General features: G+C 42.9%; 1 protein-coding gene across 21 annotated transcripts in view; it reads left to right on the forward strand.

The window, feature by feature from the left end:
- The window catches only part of RHBDL3 (rhomboid like 3), a 72,154-nt gene extending 52,805 nt beyond the window's left edge, over window positions 1–19,349 (forward strand). For 11 of the 21 annotated variants that reach the window (XM_048064631.2, XM_048064638.2, XM_048064637.2 and 8 more), the window contains 6 exons: window positions 2,789–3,013; window positions 3,722–3,870; window positions 8,341–8,453; window positions 11,142–11,242; window positions 13,137–13,197; window positions 13,919–19,347. In XM_048064631.2, the coding sequence (XP_047920588.1) occupies window positions 2,789–3,013; window positions 3,722–3,870; window positions 8,341–8,453; window positions 11,142–11,242; window positions 13,137–13,197; window positions 13,919–14,190 (921 nt within the window). In that variant the 3' untranslated portion in view covers window positions 14,191–19,347. Of the gene's footprint in view, window positions 1–2,788; window positions 3,014–3,721; window positions 3,871–8,340; window positions 8,454–11,141; window positions 11,243–13,136; window positions 13,198–13,918 lie in introns of all 21 variants that reach the window. The other 10 variants (XM_048064635.2, XM_066980112.1, XR_007163537.2 and 7 more) reach the window with 9 other exon arrangements.
- The last annotated feature ends 664 nt before the right edge of the window (window positions 19,350–20,013 follow it).

A 20,013-nucleotide genomic window follows, 5' to 3' on the forward strand; every position in this document is an offset into this window, starting at 1 on the left:
GCCTCACGGTGTATAGAAATAACCTTGTTGTTTGTGTTTGAGGCCAGGTCATTCTCCAGCAGTCGTATTTGCTACCCAGAGAGCCGTCAGCATTTTGCTCAAGGGTTTCCCTTGCTCTTGTAATATCAACATTTACTGCTTTTCCATCACTATTGGTTTAAATAACTCTTGGTGTTTTATCATCCAGATGTGACTAGAAACAACCAATATGGAACACCTTGTAAAAGTAATGGAGTGTGAGAACAGGTAGTTGAGAGAACAAAGGTACAACTGCCTATCGTCATTCGTTGGAGGAAATCATTGTCATAAGCTTCCATTTTATCTTCTTTGTGACATGTGGAAGGTCCTGTTTTATTTTCCTGTTTTGGAGGAGGAAGGCAGAGCTCTCTACTGGGCAGAAGGGCTTGAGGTCAGTGCAGCCTAGTGATCAGAGAATTCCAGCAACCTGGACTCTTCTACTAATTCTAGTGTATGACCTTGAGCAAGTCACTTAGTGCTGGGAGGTCCAGTTTATCACCTCCTCAGAAGAGCCAGAAGCTTTGTTCATCTGACATGTGACTTCCACAGTGATCCTACAATATTCCACTCTTATCAAAAGCAAGGAGACCATTTCTCTTGTGCTTGGTTATTACGTTGAGGAATGCCTTCAGAAACATCACTGTGATGAATTTGCACTGATCTGACTGTTTGAGCTCTCTGGGCAGCATTAGCACTAATACAGAACAGGACACTGAACTGATGTCGATATGCTAAATTCAGGCAATTGAACTGAGCAGGTTCCTTTTGCCATGCTTAGCAGTAACAGAGAGATTCAGTGGTGCTCGAGTTAGGATCCTCTGCTGAACAAATGCAAGGAAATTTCTGTTACAATCTTAGCACAGACACAAATGTTGGCAGCCTCTGGGAATTCCCTCTCGTCTCTCTTACCAGTGTCTGCAGCAAGGAGGTGTTCCTCTGCTGAGAATAGTCAGCAATTTTTGATGCTGAACTGCAATGGTCATTTTCTTTGATTTGATCAGGAAACTATGATCTTCTACTAAAGTGCTGCAGCAGGAAAAGGTGCTGATTGCTTTGTGGTAGGCAGGCAAATCATATGTATTGCTGTAATTAGAATAGACATAGCAGCAGCTTCAGGTGACTGTCAGGTATTTGCATCTGTAGTAGGCAAATGTAGCTTCAATCTCAATTTAATCTCATCCACAAGAGGAGTGAAGCCAGAGAGAACAGAATAAACTCTGCAAGGGAGCATCCTCAGTGTGTCTCTGACAGACAGCGAACTTGAGCCAGTGCAAGGTCATTAGGTGACTAAAGATGATTTATGAGAGGGATGTTGATCACCCACAAATGCTAAGAAAAGCCTTTCACCTGGTGGATGTTTCTCAGTGAATTTCTGCATTGGAGGGAAGGAGGGACAGGCTGCAAACAGAGGGCTAAGTAGGGATGGGCAGCTGCTGGGAGAAAGGGGCACAATGCCTGTGTGCAGAGCTTGAAAGGCCATTGAACCATCACCTCGGGTGGCCCCCTCATCTTCCTCCAGTGATTAACAGGACCTGGCTCCCTGCAGTGATTACTGTGTTTTAAGCAGCTTGGTCCAGCTCGAAACAATTACTCAGCTGCCTGGGCACTGAGAGTCGAAGCTCTGGACTTTGCTGTCTTTGAGATATTAGCCAAAACCAGTGTGATCCACAACAACTACAAGTCAATGCTGTTGAACATCATCTCTCATTTGGTCCTGGGAGGCTGAATATGCTGATAGTTTCTGAGATCAGGTGGCAATTCTCTAAGAAGGGGGACCAAGCTTTGCTGCCTTTTACTGTAAAAGGTCCCCTTACAATGTTTTTAATGCACAGATAGATATTTTATCTTTTTAAGGCTTCTCTACCAAAGGTTCAGCCAGTACAGACAGTGACACTAATGCAGTAGGTTTGTTTGACATCAGGGCTAATTAGCAATTACCCAAATCTTGGAGCAAGCACTCTCAGACCAGACTTTTTTTTCCTCCCAAGCAGGCTAGGCATAAAATTCCATCTGCCTAATTTGCAAATGCAATTGCTTTAATTATGCATCCAAATTGGGAAAGTGTATGCTCAAAAGATAGATAGCTAATTCTGTGCACGTCTGATGATAATGTGTATACAAGTCAGCACTGTCTCAAAATCTGCTCCCTCTGAGGATAACTTTAAAAAAAATAAAAAATAGATCCTCTCCTTTTGCAAGTTTACAGCAGCTAGACAGCCTGTATAGCAGTTTAGTCTGTGTTTTGTTGGTATTGCTTGTGTCTTGTTTTCGTTTTACACAAGGGAATAATTTTCCTTTCCCAGAGCTAAATCCTGCCAACAAGGATCAGAACATAAGGGTTAGCTGCTGTGAATGTACCTGCTTCTGCATTCAAGAAATTCCCTGCCTCTAGAAGTGGCAGGTGCAGGGAAGTGCAATAGAGCAGGGAAGGTGAAGGGAAGGAGGACAGTGCATCTGTGGATGGAGGCTGGCAAATGGGCCAGAGAGTTCAGCTGCGTACAGCAGCAGCCTCTGCTCTACTTTGCCAGTGTTCTGCCCTGACCTCATTTATTGGCACCATAGGAGATCCTGGTGCTGCTTTTTCTTGCACCCCATGTAGGTCACCTTGTGATCAGGCTGAGACTTGGTCCCTATGGCTCCAGCCTGGTGGTGGTTCTCCTGACTGCATGGGTCTTGTGCTGCCAGATTGGTACTAATCTCCCCTGACAACTGTCAGGCCCTGCCTGGCCTTGCTTTGTCCTCATGGTTTCCTCCTTTTCTTTTTACCCAGATGAGCAACAAAAGGTCGAATAGTTTCCGCCAAGCCATCCTTCAGGGGAACAGGAGGCTGTGCAGCAAGGCGCTGCTGGAGGAAACAGGGCTGAGCCTGTCACAGAGGCTGATCCGGCACGTTGCGTATGAGACCCTGCCACGAGAGATAGACCGCAAGTGGTACTATGACAGCTATACCTGCTGCCCTCCGCCCTGGTTCATGATTACCATCACTATTGTAGAGGCAAGTACCTTAATGCCCTGTCTCTGGAAACCCACCCCACGCTGCCCAGGCCTTTGCTGGGACACAAACAAGGACTAGCGTGGGACTAGTTTGGACCCAGACAAGGACAAGTGTGAAGCTGATATGACCATCTTGGCTTGCCTATGTATGTGTGTGTAAATGGAGACTGTGGTCCTATCTATCTCCATGTGTCATTTAGTCATTTAGTCATTAGTCATTGAAGCAATTTGTGTATGAAACCACGGAATCTGGGAAACCAAAGTTTTTTTGAAGAGTGAAAACCAGGGTAGTTTTAGGGGTAATTCAAATAATGGAAATAGAAATAAAATTCCTATGCTCTTTGAATGGAGAGAAAAAGGAGGGAACAGACACTAGATTAATTATCCTCACCTTATTTCTTTCTCCAATAAGGCCTTTGTATAATTGCTAAGTGATGCACTGGAATAAGCAAGGAGAAGGATATCCTATGGCACTGATTCGTAGGGTGCTGAGTTCCTCTGACTCAGTGGCTGGCTTGTTACAGAAAGCCATATACATGGTTATGCCAATGTGTTGCAGGTTCCACACAATAGGGAACTTTCACAGTGAATGGCTGTCAGATGGGAGAAAAGTTGTTTTACAGTTGGCTTCCCATTCATGATTTTGAGTTGCAGTGTTTTTCAGTTAGAGAAGGCATTTGCTAACTAAGGAATCTCCCTGCTCTTCTAGGTTGCCTTTTTCCTTTACAACGGAGTGGTACTAGACAGATTTGTGCTGCAAGTCACCCATCCCTTATACCTGAAGAACGCACTACTTTATCATCCTCAGCTCCGTGCTCAGGCTTGGAGGTACCTAACCTACATATTCATGCATGCAGGGTGAGTACTTACAAACTGGAGAGATTCCCCACAGTTCAGGTTCCCTAGAGAGAGGCAGGAGGAGGAAGCAACTGAATCAGCTCATTAATCAATTTTAAAAAAACCCAAATGCAATAATTCTAAATTTGTCATATAATCTGTAGCTGTTTTGGAGTGTTGGGCAATGAGGAGCAAACCTTCACAGCTGTCTGAAGGTAGGAGGCAACATAAGGATCTTAAGAGATGCTGCTCTTCTCCCTGCAGTGTTGGGACCACACCAACTTCTTAGTGTGCACTTCCCTGTGCGTACTTCCTAAAACTCACCAGACTGAAGTGCAGTGTCCCTCTAGAGGAGGTGTACAACTGGTGTAACGAGTCTGCAGAGATGCTGAACTGGTATTTAAGAACTATATGTTGTATTTTTGCTAGAGTTTCTAGCTGAGGTTGGAAAAGTCGATTAAACTCCCTGTGCCTATATTATACCATCACTTAGTAACGTTGTCCCTTCTGTAGGGACTGAGGTAATGCCTAGAAGCCTGAGTCAAGACTGACCTCCTGGTTTGTACACACTGTACAAACACCAGTGTTCCCGAAGAGCTGACAGTCTCAAATGACCAGATGGGCAGAGAATGGTTCATCTAATGCAAAATTAAGATGCAGAGTAAAATGAGTTGTCCTTCATTCCATGGGAGGTATGTAGCAGACTTGTGAAGAGAATTCAAGGCATGGCAATTCTAATTCTGTGTTTCTGGACTGCACCAGTCCTCTCAAGATTCGAAGAGACTTAATTATGTGATGTTTGTGATGCCATGGTGATGAGTGAGTGTCACAGGAAAGTTCATCTCTGTACGAAACACTCTACCCCCTCTGTGAGCTTTCTCAGATCATTATCTTCACACATTCCTGGCAGATAATTGCAATTTTCTTTAATTCTGTCAGTGAAGAATCAGAGCAACAAGATTTTTAGCAGTGGTTTATAGTCTGAAAGTGGATAAAGATTCTTTATTCTTAAACAGAAAGCTTGTATTCCAATCAGTCAATGTTCTCCTTTAAAAGGCCAGAAAGATCAAGAGGATCTTTTCCTTTTTCCACTGGGAAGCTGATGTCCCTTCTCTGCCATGGAATAACAGCCTCAGTGTGTAATTGCCCTTGAGTGCAAGATGTGCCTCAGATCTCTAAATAAAAATCATAGTTGGGACAGAACGGACTTGACTCAAGGGGAGAGTAGAAAAAAATTCTAGAGGAAACTTCTAAATGTGGTGACATCTGTACTCTACATGCTAAATCCTTCAAAAAAAATCCTGTGTACAGAGGTGTAAATCTACAAGTGGAGGCCGTTGGGCTTAGATGTGAGGCTGGTTATGTAATGAGAATTAGAAAGATCCATCGCTGAGAATGTGGGGGAAACTGGGATTGTAAAAAGAAGGACCACTTAATTTTAACTAATGCAAACTAATTTGTATCTGAGTTTTCTTCTGGTTTTGTTGTTGTTCTACTGTATCACTTCTGTAACCATAGATTGCTCTGGAATTCCTTTGAAGAGAAGCACCTGCACAATGACAATTTTTCAGCTCTTAAATGTCTTCCTGTGTCACTTGTGGCTTCCTTTCCTAACCTGTGTAAGGTCACCCTTATCTGTAGCAGGCTGTACTCTGGCATTCTCCACATTTATTGTCTGAAAAATAACAGATTTATTTCACATCTGTGGCCAGCTTTGTGATGAACAATGGTGAAGGTGGCGTGCAGAAGACTCATTGTTTTTGTGATGGATTCCAAATTCTTTAGCTACATAGCCCTCAGAACAATGGAGAGTCCTGCTGGAACAATAAACCCCAGGACTTATTTGCAGTAGCTAGAGTTAAGCTAACTGTTCACTTATTGCTAACTCATATGTGTTAAGCTCCTTTCATATCAGGAGGACAGATAAATCTTAGAAGGGTAATAATGTTTGTAGTGGAAGCCCATCATTCTCCTCTTGTTTTCAAATGAGAGGCTAACACAGTGTCATGGGATTTATTGTTGTTCTGTTCCCAGCTGAGACTTTAAGATGGTAATGTGGACTGCTGCTTAATTTAGGGCACTTGGTCTGCTTTTTTGAAGAGCTAGTGACAGTCAGAAGGTGTCCAAGAAGGCAGCAGTTGCTAAGGCTTGGGTGGCTGTGCCTCTAGAAAGATTCCAAAAATGCATGGACCATGTGATGGTCCCAATGGAGAGAGCTTTGTCAAGGGCTGAAAAGCCGGGCAAAGTTGTAAATTCTGCCCTTCTGCTTTCATGGAAAGCAGACGTTGATTATCGGGGGCCCACACATTTGTAACACTGCCATAACTAATGTCTTGCATTGATGCTCAGTCCCATTTGTTTGGTCTCAGGGAAGAAGAAAGTCTTTAATAAATCAATGGAATTGTCATTTCAAGAATGACGCGTTCAGCACCGGCAAAGGCTAATTATATTTTATGGGTGCTTATTGACTGTGGAGCCTTCAATGCTCTTAGCATGATGGGGAGAGGTAGTGAATGGGATCACTCCTGGAAAGTCTTTTAAGAACAGCTGTGAATCAGAGCGGTCACTTTAGTCTAGGATAAACTTTGCCGAGCCCTTACAAAAGCTGCCTTTGAGAAGCAAGCCCCAGTGCTTTGTGTGAAAATGTCAGGCGCTGCCTCATGACGTTAACTGCCAACTGAAGCTTCTTTCCTCCCCATGGTAAAAGGGCACTTGGATGGTTTGACTATATTCTGTGATCTCTGTGTGACCTTTGCTGGTTGTTCCTAATTTAATTCCCAAGTTCTGTGTACATGCAGGATCAAAATGGGTGCCAGAATACACCCGTGCCCCCATGGCCTCAAAAGCTCCAAGCAAGATGATAAACATAGTTACATTCTGTAATTTGCTACAATGGCAAACTGTGGTGCTCAGTGTCTCATGCAGGGAGATAAACTTGCTCTTAGAGAAAAATTAAGTGGTAACAAACCCATTAAGATACCCAGAAAGGTCTGTTTTCTGCAGCATCGTTTCTAGCAGCCTTTTCTGGTCCTACTTTAATCCTCCTGTATGAGATGATTGTATCCTTAGTGCATCTATCTTACCATCAACACTTTTTTATGATGTATATGGGAAATTGCTATGGTAACATGAAGAAAGACTAAAACAGTGAAAATACATGCAACTTAAACCAATTATTTCTAGGGGAGCAATTCATTTCTTGTATAAAATACAACATAGATTTACATTACCTACTTTGCACTTCTTCCCCCAAAAGACACCAGTCTTCTCCACTAAGGGTGCCATTGGGTCCTTTCAGTCCACCTTTCAGTGAAAGCAGTCGGGTACTTTTTCATGAAGAAAAGAGTATACTCCTGGGTCCAGTGTTATGTGGCCATTTAGCAAGGGTCACAGCCCTGTGAGCACAGAATAAATCTCAGGTGCTAGCTGAGTATTGAAGAGGGAACCTGTTCAGATGCCTGTTGCTGCTGTTACATCACTGGAAGACACTGCAGTTGTTAAAGCCATGGGTAAATACTTGTATGAAGCTTTGAAAAGTAGCAAGACAGTTTTGTTAAGTATTATTGATTAGAATATCAAAGAACTTGCTTTAAACATGTTGATTCATCACAGCAGAAATCTGCTGCACGTGGTCTTTACCTAATACGAACATCTTGGCTGTCACACTCTCCCCCTTTAGGCTGCAAGTGGTCCCACAGTTGCTGATGAGTGCAGCAGGGTTTGCTACAAGACAAGTCTTAGCCCTGCTCTTTCCATTGCATTTAACAGGAGTTTTGCTGAGTGCGATGGGAATAGCAGTAGGAGAACAAGCAGCTTCACTGGCTACACCTGGCATCCCGCTGGATGGCTAACTTCAGCCAGACATAAAATACCCTCTGCTTCCCAATTTGGCCATGATCACTTGGAGGTTGTCTCAGCAGAAAAGGGTGGGGGGCAGATAGTACAAACAGTAAAGCTGCATTGTGTGTCAGGAGGAGACTGTAATTGTTTTGGGACTGCTAGGCTTACCTTGCTTTTGATTCAATATCTGCTCCCCATTATGTCAACATAATATGTGCAGGGAAAAGCTATATCACCAGGAAAGAAAAGGAGAGGAGTGAGCCAGGAAAAGCAGCTAGAAACTAGACTCTACTGCAATCTTGCTGCATTTTTTGGACAAGTCATTTAACTTCTTTGCATTTTTTCAAATCTTCTATTAAAAAAAAGGAAGAAAAGTCTCACTAAGAACTGAATGTGTGTGAGGTCTTCGGCTGAAAGGCGCTGGGAAGATATAAAAAGATGATGAGCAGGAAAGAAAGAAGGAACATCACAACTCTTGGTCTGATTGTTTCAGGAACCATTGTTTTTTCCCAGTGTTAAAATTTACTTTCATGAAGCAGATGCTATTTGATCTCATTTTGAGATATGTCTGTCACAAAGTTAGAGAAGGGAGATGAAGAGTTAGAAAAGGAGACAACTTTTTTTTTTTTCCCCTTTCTCTTCTTGCTGCAGGATAGAACACCTTGGACTCAATGTTGTCCTTCAGCTCCTGGTTGGGGTTCCCTTGGAAATGGTGCATGGAGCTGCAAGGATCAGCTTTGTGTATGTCGCTGGAGTTGTAGCAGGTGGGTTACACCTCTAGATGCCCTAGATGGAGAGGCATCTGAAAGTGATCTGTGATGAATTAACACAGAAGAAATGTTTTGTGACATTTGGGCATAGGAGAAGAGCAGTCACTGATTTTCTCTGTTTTGAAATTCTTTTGGAGGCTGGAAGTGGGAAATATGCTACAACCTGACATCTGTTTCTAACTATCCATAGGCATAGTGTTTAGGAGACGTGCTTTAAGAACAACAACAACCAAAAATAAAATAAAAAAATAGCCTTGCTGTAGCTGGTCTTCCTGAACGTGGCAGTCGTGCTGTCATGGTGTACCTTTCCTCATGTCCCATAGAGGCCTAAAAGAAAAGTGTTATCATAGATGCCTGCATGAAGAATCTTCCCCCTACTCCTTCTCACCCCCAGGTCCTGTGCCTGTTCTTCCTCCATTTGTCCTATGCTGTCTGGTTCCTACAGCTACAGCCTGAGTAAGCAGGAAGTATTTGGTTGTAGCTTGTGAGCAGCTCACAGGAATCTGGAAATTCATTTAATCATGAAGCCATAGGTTTTGATTGATTTTTAGTTTGTTTTGTATTGCTTTTATTTATGTTTGGCATTTCCAGCAGTTTGGAGGTGATGAAAGTTAGCTGACAATAGATCAACATCTAATTAAAAAAGGAGAGGGTGAGAACAACCAAGGGCTTCGCAGTGGAACTCAGACAAGGATCGACTGCCTTAGCTCAAGATTTATGGTGATTTTCTTTCCAGCCTCATAACTTTATTTTTTTCATAATGAGCAGATAAAGCTATTGTAAAATAGGCTGCATTGAGTGCTAATAAATCCTGCGTTCCAGAAGGGAGACTGTGAAAAGAATAATTGGGATAGGGCATGAGACTAGGCATGGTACAAACACCATGCTCATTAACGGAGAGAAAGCAGTTAGCAGACCAGCTCCAGAGTCCCTTGCCTATTATTTTAATAAGCATTAAAGTGGTCCCCAGTCTGCAACTTTGCAGGCACAAACTCTTCTACTTAGATCAGTCTGACAAGTCATGGGGCTTCACTTGTGTACGTACATATTGCACATCTGTGCCAGGGAAGCAAAGCAAGTAAACACTGAATGTGCCGTGATTGAGAGCAAGTGAGCGCTGTGAGTTGCCAGCTGCCTCTTGGATTCCTGTGGCCATGGGCTTGCTGGCAGGGTCTGTAGGGCCAGAGACAGGCTTCGCTGGGCATTGGGCTGGGCTGAACTCTTAGGGCTGTGCAGGCTGTACCCAGAGCCTGAGCGAGGCTCACTAGCCCACCCAGCATTACTGGTGTTTCTGCTACACGAATGATCTCACCTATTTTTTTCTCAGGCTGCCACATCCTCATAGACTTGCCTTTCATACCTCGTAACCTGTGAATTGCATGCCAAGTAAATAAAAGTACCAAAAGGAAAGGGAAAACTTCCGTCCTTTAGTGTAGGATGGAACTATAAAGGTGATCGAACAGTCTCAGACAGAAAAGCATCCCATGATGCCTTTACCTATTTGAGTTGTTAGCCAATTATTAAACATGCCTTATTCTTTGATGTATGCCAGGAGATGGAGGAAAAAGCATACGTATGCTGAGGATCTGGCAATTTAAAGATAAAGCAGCTCCTAAACAACCAGGAATAAACAGTCAAATGCAGACACATGCTACAGTGGCCACTTCCTACTTTTATGCTGGTTTTTTTCCTTATTTGTCTGGCTTTGCTAAAAGGACATGTGGAAATGCAGGGTGAGAAGTGTGTGCTCAGTGCTGTGTCCAAGCGTTTAACTGCAAGTTGTCATTAATCCTTTCTTAACTTCTAATTAACTTTTTCCTTAATGGCAGTGCTTAAGAGATGAAAAGTCTCAGGGCCATAGAGTGAAGAAGGGAGCTATGAGCAGAGCTGGCTGGTGGAACCTTGGCTCTGTCTTGACCCAGAATCACCTGAGCAATTAGCGAAGAAGTCTGTTAGAAGATTCTGTACTGCTTATGACTCTCTCAAGATTTGTTGTTGCATTTTTCCCCTTTCCTGCTCATCATAAACACCTTCATTAACCCTGCCTTGTGACACCAAGTCTGCCTTTGTCTCTCTTCAGTTACTCTTAAAGTTTGCAAAGAAAGGAGCTTTGAGCAGGTCCAGGCCTCTAATTGCAATAAAGAGAAGCAGTGTCTGTTTGGATTTATTGTTAGTAGTGGTGCCTTTATGTGACTGACCTGTCATTTTGCCATCTCGTGTTTACTGCCTCCATCCAGGTTATTTTTAGGTAGTTTTACTCTGCAGTTTTATAAGTACTGTGCTTTGATCAGAGTCCTCAGTTTAAGTTACCAGTCCCCAGTTCCTTTTCACTGTGCAAATATTTAATCTTTCCAGCACGGGAGCTACTTCTATTTTATCCTCAGAAGAGGGAAAAGACAAAGACACTTGTCTGTCTTCTGCTTCCTTGTTGCTTTGATCAGGGTGTAAGTACCTTTTGCAGCATAGTGTTGAAGATACGTTGCTGCTTTGTGCTGGATGCTTTTAGCTTGGATGCTTTTAAAGTAGGTGGAAAGAATTGGACTGATTCCTATTTTCCCCTCTCCTTTTTCTTTATCTCTGTATTGCTGACCTGCAGCAGTTAACACAGAAATGGCAGTTGGTAGGGCTGTAGGGTAGGAAATGGTGGCTGGCAATTTTGACAATCCTTGTTCTTCCTCCCAGGATCCCTGGCAGTGTCAGTAGCCGATATGACTGCGCCTGTGGTGGGCTCCTCCGGAGGCGTGTATGCACTTGTCTCAGCTCACTTGGCCAATATAGTCATGGTGAGTACCAGAATGACTTGTCTAACCTCTTTGGAAGTGTGTGAATCCAGCCAGATATGATGACCCGAGGGACTGGAAACAGGGTCTGACCCCATTGTTTGTCATTCAGAGCTTGCCCGGTTGTCTTGTCCCAGTGGCCTGGTGCTGGAATGGAAACATGACACTGTAGTTGGTGGCTTTGTGCACTGATGGCCAGCAGCTTGTCGGGAGAAGCCAAAGACGCTGGTGTAATCCAAGATTTATCAGTGTACTTCAGGCTATCAGCTCTTCTGCAGATCCAGTCAGTTCCTTCTCTTCCAACCCCTTGCAAGAAGTTGCAGAGCTGTTTCTGTCTGCAAAGCATCATGTTGTGTTAGGGAGCACCTAAAGAAATTTAGTGTTTGATGGATTTATGTGCAGAATATCCCTTATCCGCTTTTGTAAAACCCAGACTGAAGCTGAACCCTGGGCATAGTAGTGATGCTATCTTTTTGCTCTTTCACCTCAAGAAGTACTTTACAAAGGTCAGTGAATATCAGCATTGTCGTTCCTCTTAGGCCTGAAAACAGCAGCACATCCAAGGTCCTCAGAAAGGTGGTGGCAAAGCCCAGCACGTCTGCCTGTGCAGCCCCTAAGCTGACCGTCAGGCGACGATGGTTTTGCTGAGAAAGCTTTTTATTTTTTTTTTTTTATCTGATTAGGATTTATGTGTAGTGGTTCAGGAATGCATGTCTGTCCTGTACCAGCAACTTCAGAGCAGAATAGCCATAAAAATGATGGTAATCCAGCCTTCCCTGGGGTCTGAGTGGGATGATAATGCGAGTTGGCTGCAGTAGAGACAGAAGGTCTGTTGTGTGCGCTCTGGAAAACATGCGTGTGTGTGGTGATACTTGTGTCAAACCTAAGAGAAAACCTTGTGTTTAATGCTTGTATGCTGTGAAATCAGTAGGCTTGGGCTGCAACCCGCAATGGTGCTGCTCCAGGCAGCCTTTGTGGTGTCTGGGAGTAGGGGGAGTGAGCAGCTTCCTGCGCAGAATAGGTCTCCTTTGCTGTCTTCAAGCTTTTCAAAGCATGAAGGAGCTGGGGGCTGTTGCCAAACTAAGTCACTTGAGTGTCTGACAGAGCTAAGGAGTGGAGGGGAGAACATGCTCCTATGTTACAGTGTTTCTGCTGGTGAAATGCCTCCTGTTACACAGGTTTTCTTCAGTGTCTTGTGTCAAAGAGAACCAGGAGGGTGTTTGTTCTCCCTCATAGGGTGGTAATGCAGACATGGGTTCTTCACACTGAGATTCACAGGGTCAGAGGGGGACAAAGGAGCTGTTGCTTTAGAGGAACAAGCTCTGCCAGAGGTGTGTGGAGAGTATTCACCAGTTACCTTCCCAGACTTCTTATAATGTAAAATGGCCTGTCGTTTCACTACTCATTGGAATCCTCCAAATCTATTTAGCAATTGCTACAGTAGCACCTATCTTTCTCCATTATCTGTTGTTTCTTTGCTTTTGTTGTTTCTTTGTTTTGTTGTTTCTTTTGTCTGTGGTTGCCAGTGGCTAGTGGGAGCTCTTCCCAACCTCTGGAGAATGGCAAGGCCAGCCAAAGGCCGGGCTGGTGTCAGGGACAGAGCTAGGCCAGCTGGATCTCAGGCAAGGGAAGTCAGTAAGACTGCCAGGCAAAGAAATGATGGATTGTCCATAACTTGGACAAGTCTATAATAGGTTCTTTATGGCTATGTCCTCTGGGATTGACAGATCTATGTGTGGTGTGGTGAGTGGAAAATTCACAGCTAGGTGGTAAAGGCAATGAAAGGGATGTGTTCCAAGGGATGTTTGCCCTTGATGCTCCTCCAGTACAGATCCGAATGTAAAATCGCTCCAGGTTTGCATGCAGCATCACTTTGTTTTCCTTGTCTCTTCTCCAGAACTGGTCAGGAATGAAGTGCCAATTCAAACTGCTGCGCATGGCTGTTGCCTTGATCTGTAGTAAGTATCGTGCAATACTTGGCACACATGCAATCCTGTCTTGTTTGTCCTTGTCATAAGGGTTTGTGCTGATTCAGGGTGTTTTGGCTTTGCAGCAGTTTTGGTAGGAACTTGCAGCTGGACCTTCTGGCAGCAGAAACCACATCACTCTCAAATGCAGATTTTGGCTTTCAACATAAGCATTTGTAAATGAGGATTTGTTGTTAGCCAACATCTGTAGCTTGTGGCATTTGTGAAGATCTGGGACTTAGGCATCTTGCCTTTGAATTCACAAACAAGCAGTGCTTTCATAATGCTCATGTTTAGGCATCCTAGAGCACTTTCTATCTGGGACGGCAACAGCATTATACACATATTAATGAATTATCTTCCAGACATATCCTATCCCTAGGGTGGCATGATAAGGGAAACTAAGCTGTCTGTTCATCACAGACAATTGTCTTCAATGTCTAACAGAGGGAAGAGGCCTTTTTTAAATGATTTTGATATAAATTTTGGAACAGGAATATTCCTTCACCTGTCTACTCTTCCGCAAGTCCAGACCACCTACCATCCACTGGGTAGACCTCATCTCTGTGTGCCTTACACAACTGTGGTTGGAAAAAAAACCCATGTGGTTTCTCTTTTACTCTGTCTCTTCAGGGCTGTAGCACTGCCTGAAAGATGGACTTAAGGAGGGATATACTTATACAATTAATTTGGTTTTCCTTTTTTGTTCCAGTGAGTTTTGAATTTGGAAGAGCTGTGTGGCTGCGATTCCATCCCTCTGCTTACCCTCCATGCCCACACCCCAGCTTCATGGCTCACCTGGGAGGGGTGATGGTTGGAATCACCCTTGGAGTTATCATCTTGAGGAACTATGAGCAGAGACTCCAAGATCAGACTTTGTGGTGGATCTTCCTTTCTATTTATCTCATTTTCGTGGTGTTTGCCATCTTCTGGAACATTTTTGCCTACAGCCTGTTGGATCTGAAACTACCTCCCCCTCCTTGAATGCATGGGACAGAAACCTCTGGAGAGCAGAAGTCATCTGCCAGCTAAGTTATATGAGCCAAGATGGAGGATCTATTTTTATATTTAGCTTAGGGGAGGACGATTATTTTGAACACAAGTGTGTGCTGAAGGAGACACTTAAAGATCTCACGAGTGAATGGATTGATCTGTTTGTTCATAAATCTAGCAGGTACTGTGCTGCCTGGTCTGGACCCTGCAGTTTCTTCACTGTCAGGGCTCCCACTGGGCAGCTTGAAACTGGGCATTTATCACTTGGTTTGTTAGCACACATCAATATTTTGTATGGGATATTTGCATTTTCCGAGTCAGTGTTGGAATTGCAGCCAGTTGTTGAATGAGTCTCCTCAAAGTTACTGAACGTTAGAAGGGAAAAAGAGCAGTCAATTAGTAACTAGAGATTTGCACGATACTCACAAGGCAGATTGAATTTGGTTTCTACGGATACATCTGACTGTTCAGCCATACCAGTGCCACTGTCTAATTACTTGAATGATTCCTTAATGAAAATTAAGCCTCTGGTGAAACCTGTCTTACGCACCTTTCAAAGGGGTCAGCAAATCTTGATCACCCAAAGCGGTGGAGACTGGTCTTCAACTACAGGCCATACAGGTCATACGCAATTGCACTATAAACCTTGGGAACTCTAAAGAGTGATATGGACACTCAGCCAGAGGTGACTTTTACTGTGCATATTTTGCTTGATTTTTATTTTTCCCCCCAGCCTGTTGTAGCTACAGTGTGTGACTGGGGTTTCTTCCTGGGGGATGAAGAAAAGAAGGGCAAATGTTCATTTGTGATTTTATCAGTTGACAATCAGGTGCTGCTTTCTTCTCACTTTGTTTCTGGGCATATTGTTGTAACAACATGTGGCCTGTAACACTCTTCCAGCAGGCTCTTGCTGTGTAAGTGGGACCTGGATCACCCGCAGCAGCACAGGGTGGGGACTTCACAGCCATGCACTCTGATTGGTGCCAGGTTTGTCCACTCAAGTCAGTGGAGTTGAATCAGGTTTTATACCACCGGTTTCAACCTGAAGTGGGAAGAGTGTTACAGTGATCATTGTGAAAGTGATAAAGCTGATTTTAAATTGACTGCTACGTTTTGAGGATGGCAAGTATTTCTGAGGCAATGGAAGATCAGGGGCTTCAAGCAGCAGTCAGTTGCAGTGATGCCTTTTTGCTTAGGATAGGTCAAGCCCAGGTTTTAGGAATCTGGTCTGTAGCACAGCCCATACAGCAGCATGATGCACGCTGCCTGCATGGACCTGGGAGCCAGACTGGAATGTCTGTATGGTGCATGCCTCTGTAAGGTGTTTGTTGTTACGCTTCTTACTTTAGAGAGCTGCCAAACCACAGTTGAGAAATGTGGATGCCTTCCTTTTCTCCCCGCTACGCCCACCCGGTTTGGCCTAGACTAGCTCCTTTTTTTCCTTTTTCTGTTTGCATGTTGTGCCCAGCCACCAGAGCCTTCCACAGCACATCTCATGGGCAGTGTAGCAGTTCGGTTTTCTCTGTAGTGAAGGGTTTCTGTATCACAGGCTTTATTCTCTCATCTGTGTAAATGGTGCTGCCAGACAATACCACAAACTAGTGGGAGCTTCGCTTTCTAGAAGGGAAATTCTTGAGAATTCATCAGCTGTCCACTTACTTGCCTTTATAGCAAAAATCTCTCTGGAAGGCTGAAGTTCTCCCACAGTATCTGCTAGTAAAAATCCTATTGCCTCGGTGAAAGAGAAGGGGGAGAAGGAAAGTGTTTCTACAACCTGGAATGAGTCTTGTCTGCAAAAGGAACAAGTTTTGCCACCTTTGTGCACACAAATGGAGTCTCTGAGGGCAACAGCACCTTTATTGTTCTGCATGGCTGGCATGTTTTTCATGGGCCCTCAGATCAAGGTACAAAGGTCAGAGCTCCATTCATTTCAAAGAAGAGGACTGATTCCCTATTCTATTTTTATCTCTGCAGTTTGGGTCCAGCTCAAAGCAGTCGAAAGAGTTTACATGTGTTGCTTCAGGTCAGGAGCTTGCCAGCGAGTTTCATACTGGTGGAGACGTAGGGAGACATAGGCAAACAGGAAGGAGGGGAACTAGAATACTGAGGAAAGCATGGTAATGCATAAGGAGGACATTCTTTCCTCACCTGTTATGCAACCTTTCTGATTGCAGATGCCTTTAAACCAAAGTTGAGCAGGAAGTGGGAGTTCCCTTGCAAGTTTTCCTAAAACTTTGAAATTCTAGTTAGAAAATATCAATAAATCCCAGATTATCTTGTCTATAATTTGTCAGAGTACAGTATGCACTGATTAACTTTTATTTTTTGTTTCTCAGCCAAAAGCTACTTAATACCCATCAGTTTCCTCCCAAGAAAGCTTTCTGTGCCTGCCAGTGATGTGCTCTGTGGTGAAGCAGCAAGCTACAGGTTCGAGGGCTGCCACTTTCTTCATCAGCCTCACCCTGGCCAATATATCTTTGCCTTTACTCAGGAGAACAAGGGAGCTGCATAGGGTAGTACAGGTGCCCTTCTTTGGTCCTTCATCCGTAAGTCAACATAGTTTACATGAACTAATTTTAAAAAAAATCAAAAAAATAAAAAACTCTCACTTTGAGCTTTTGACTTTTTCTCTTAAACTATTGTTTATCTTTGCAACTTCCATTCCTGTCGTCCCATGCCCTGTCTGAGGAAATCTACAAGCAGCCCTCGGGATCAGAAAGGTCAGACTTCAGAACAGCACTAGATTTATTCTGAAGAAATGAAACCCTCTCACATTCCTGTTCATCAGAGCTGAAATGTCTCCCCTTATATTGAGCAGGTCATATGCAGAGCCTGTAATACTGCTCCTGACTCCATAAGCTGATAGATTCTTAGCAGATGAAGTGCTTAAGTTTTTATAATTGTTTATATTACTAAACCGATATTGTGAAAATTTGTTATATTTTTACAGAGTATCAGGAAACCCAGTTACTTTGTTTTTTAATGCACCCAGGAGTGCCACAGTGCTGCAGCGCCAGAGAGCTAACAGCAAACGCTTTTCTTTTACCTCCAGATGTCCTTGATGCTGCTGGCTTATGTCAGAGCTTTAATATTCTCCATCCTGCTCATTTGTGGTTCCAACTTATCACAGTCAGCAATGTGTTCCTGAAGGAGCCATCCACTGAGGGACTGCTTTTGGTGATTGTTTTGGTTTTATTTCAGATGCTGACAAGATTTTACATGAATTGGATAAAATATGAATCTTTTGTGTGGATGTGAAGTGCCAGAAAGACAAGGACTGTTACCAATGCACAGATTTGAGACAGCGCATGTTAGAGGAAGCTATTTTATGCCTGTGTCCTTGAATGAGGACACAGCACATGGAAAAAAAAAAAAAAAAAGCCGTTTCTGTGCAGGACTTCCCACTTAGTAAGTATATTGCAGCACTGGTCCAGAGAGGATGGGTGCAGGGAGCAGTAGCGCAGCCTGGGGTGCTGGTTGTACAGCTCCTTCAGGGACACCTGCCGGCCGCAGGGAGACAACACAGACGGGGTCCAACTCAGAGCCTTTTGCTGATCTCTCATTCCACAGGAGACCTGAGAAGTAGCTCAGACAGCTATGGGAAAGACAGTGGAAGAGAAACTGGTAGAGCAACGTCAATGGGACTTGCAAATGGCACTTTTATTCCTAAATATTTGGATGCAGGTAGAGATTAATTTTGCACACATCAGTAATTCTATAAGGAAGAGAGGGGGAGGGTTGGAATGGAGTGATAGAAGAGGAACTTACCAGAAACAATCTCTGAGTGAGGTGTAGAGTAGTAGAAATGCTGATGAATTCACTTTTGAGTTTTTAAGCCAACATCTCACGTCATTTTTTTTCCCCATTAGTTAATGGGGAAGATTAGCACTTATGTGGCATATTGTGTTTCTTCAGTACTTGCTCTTTTAGCAGGAGGAAGTATTTTATCAATGGAGAAGGGGGAGGCCAGAGACATTTTAATTCTCGGAGGCTGCTGTAGTAGAAATAAAGCTTAGGGATTCTGTGTCCCAAGACCTTGCTCCTTCTGAGGATTATACTGCCCTTACGTTTTAAATCGATTAGATAGTTTCAATTTGAATTGGGTTATGAAGAATGGAATCTGACATGTTTAGAGCTGAGACAAAAATAACAGCTTTCTGCTGACCTTACAAGACAGCTGCTGTTTTGTGCCAATATTTAGTCTCACAGGATCGTGGGTAGGATTTTCACACATACTTCAGTGAATAAAGAACTCAGTTTATCCATTTATATGGATTCAAGCTCAGCCCAGTTGCTTTAGAAACCCCATCCACTGGCTTTACCTGAAGTGAAACTGGAAAATATGAATGCAGTTCAACACCAGCAACCTCTGGAGGCAAACTAGGATCCAGAGAACAAAAGCACTTCTGGGATTTTAGCCTCTTTTCTGAATATCACTGCTGTTGTGTTTCTTTTATAGTAGTGGCTGCTTCACAGTGTTCTGTAACATGGCTCAAAAATTCCTTTTGTGATCACTGAAGCTGAGAGCTGGTTGTAAATGAAAACAGTGCAGCTGTATAAAGAAAGAATCACATGTAAGACAGAAACAAAGCTTGTTTAAAGGTAAATGTATTTGTAATGTCACTATTAATCAATAGCTTTTAATTGGAAAAAGTTTTCTAATGAGGTATTTTTGAAATGCCAGAAAACTTATGTTTCAGGGTACTTTACAATACAGAGCACAAAATATTCTGCAGGCCTCATTTAAGTAGCAAAAAAACCCCACTTAATTTCCAGTGAGCTTAATAGATATGTTAGTCACTGGCTGTCTCCTGACTCCCCCAGAGTGTCTGATTAGTTTGCAAATAAAGCTAGACTTGTGCAGCTTTTCTTTTGCGTACGCTACTAATCTTAACAACACATCCAAATGTTAAACACAAAGCACTAAACAATGTAATTTTCTGCCTTAAAATACTGAACAAATGTAACTTACCTGTTAAGGTCAAGTAAAACAATTATATTTGCAAGGTAACACGCTATGATATGTTTCCAAATATTTTTGTATTGTGTACATTCTGTATATTTTTGTTGTAACAATATTATTTGAGTGCAGAATCCATTAAATTTTTTGTTGGTGGATTTTTTTGGTTTTGTTTCTTTTTTAATCAAGTAGAGCTGTTTTACATCACATGCCAAAAATCAACCAAGAAAAAACTTTCGAAGACAATTTTGTAAGTTTGTCTACAGTTAACAAACTATTTAACCAAAGATCAATTTGTTTTGAGCTCTGAAATGTAATCTTTTAATAATGACATTGATAACTCATTTTTATGTCTCTCTAGAAGTGTCTGATAAAAGGGAAGTGAACTGCTGCTGTATTTCTCCATGAGGTATAACAAGGATGCAGAAATAGCTTGTGACTGGTATTAAAAATTCAGGTCTTGTCCCACTATTTAACAACTGAAGCTTTAAAGCAGTAGTGACCTCAAAACTGAGGGGAAGTTGAAGACCAAGTACATTAGACTGTTTAAAAAAAAAAAAGTGGGGGGGGTTAGGGGGTGGAAGGTTGTTGTCTTTTAACATCAGACTTAAAATCTCAGAACCAATACATTCTCATCTCTTGATCCAATAGTGAGAACAATGTATCCAGGAAGTTCTGCAGCAAATCTCTGAATGATTTAGTTGTTAAATAAAAGGGGAAGGCTTATTTTGAAAAACATTTTGTGTTTTTGTTGGGAACTATTGTGTTAAAGTATAAATTGAAGAAATGAAAATGTAACTAGCAGCAGTCCCTGCCAGATTTGTTACTCCTAAGGGGAGGCAGACTACTGCTAC

Source organism: Anser cygnoides, chromosome 19 (genome assembly GCF_040182565.1).
Source record: "Anser cygnoides isolate HZ-2024a breed goose chromosome 19, Taihu_goose_T2T_genome, whole genome shotgun sequence".
NCBI lineage: Eukaryota > Metazoa > Chordata > Aves > Anseriformes > Anatidae > Anser > Anser cygnoides.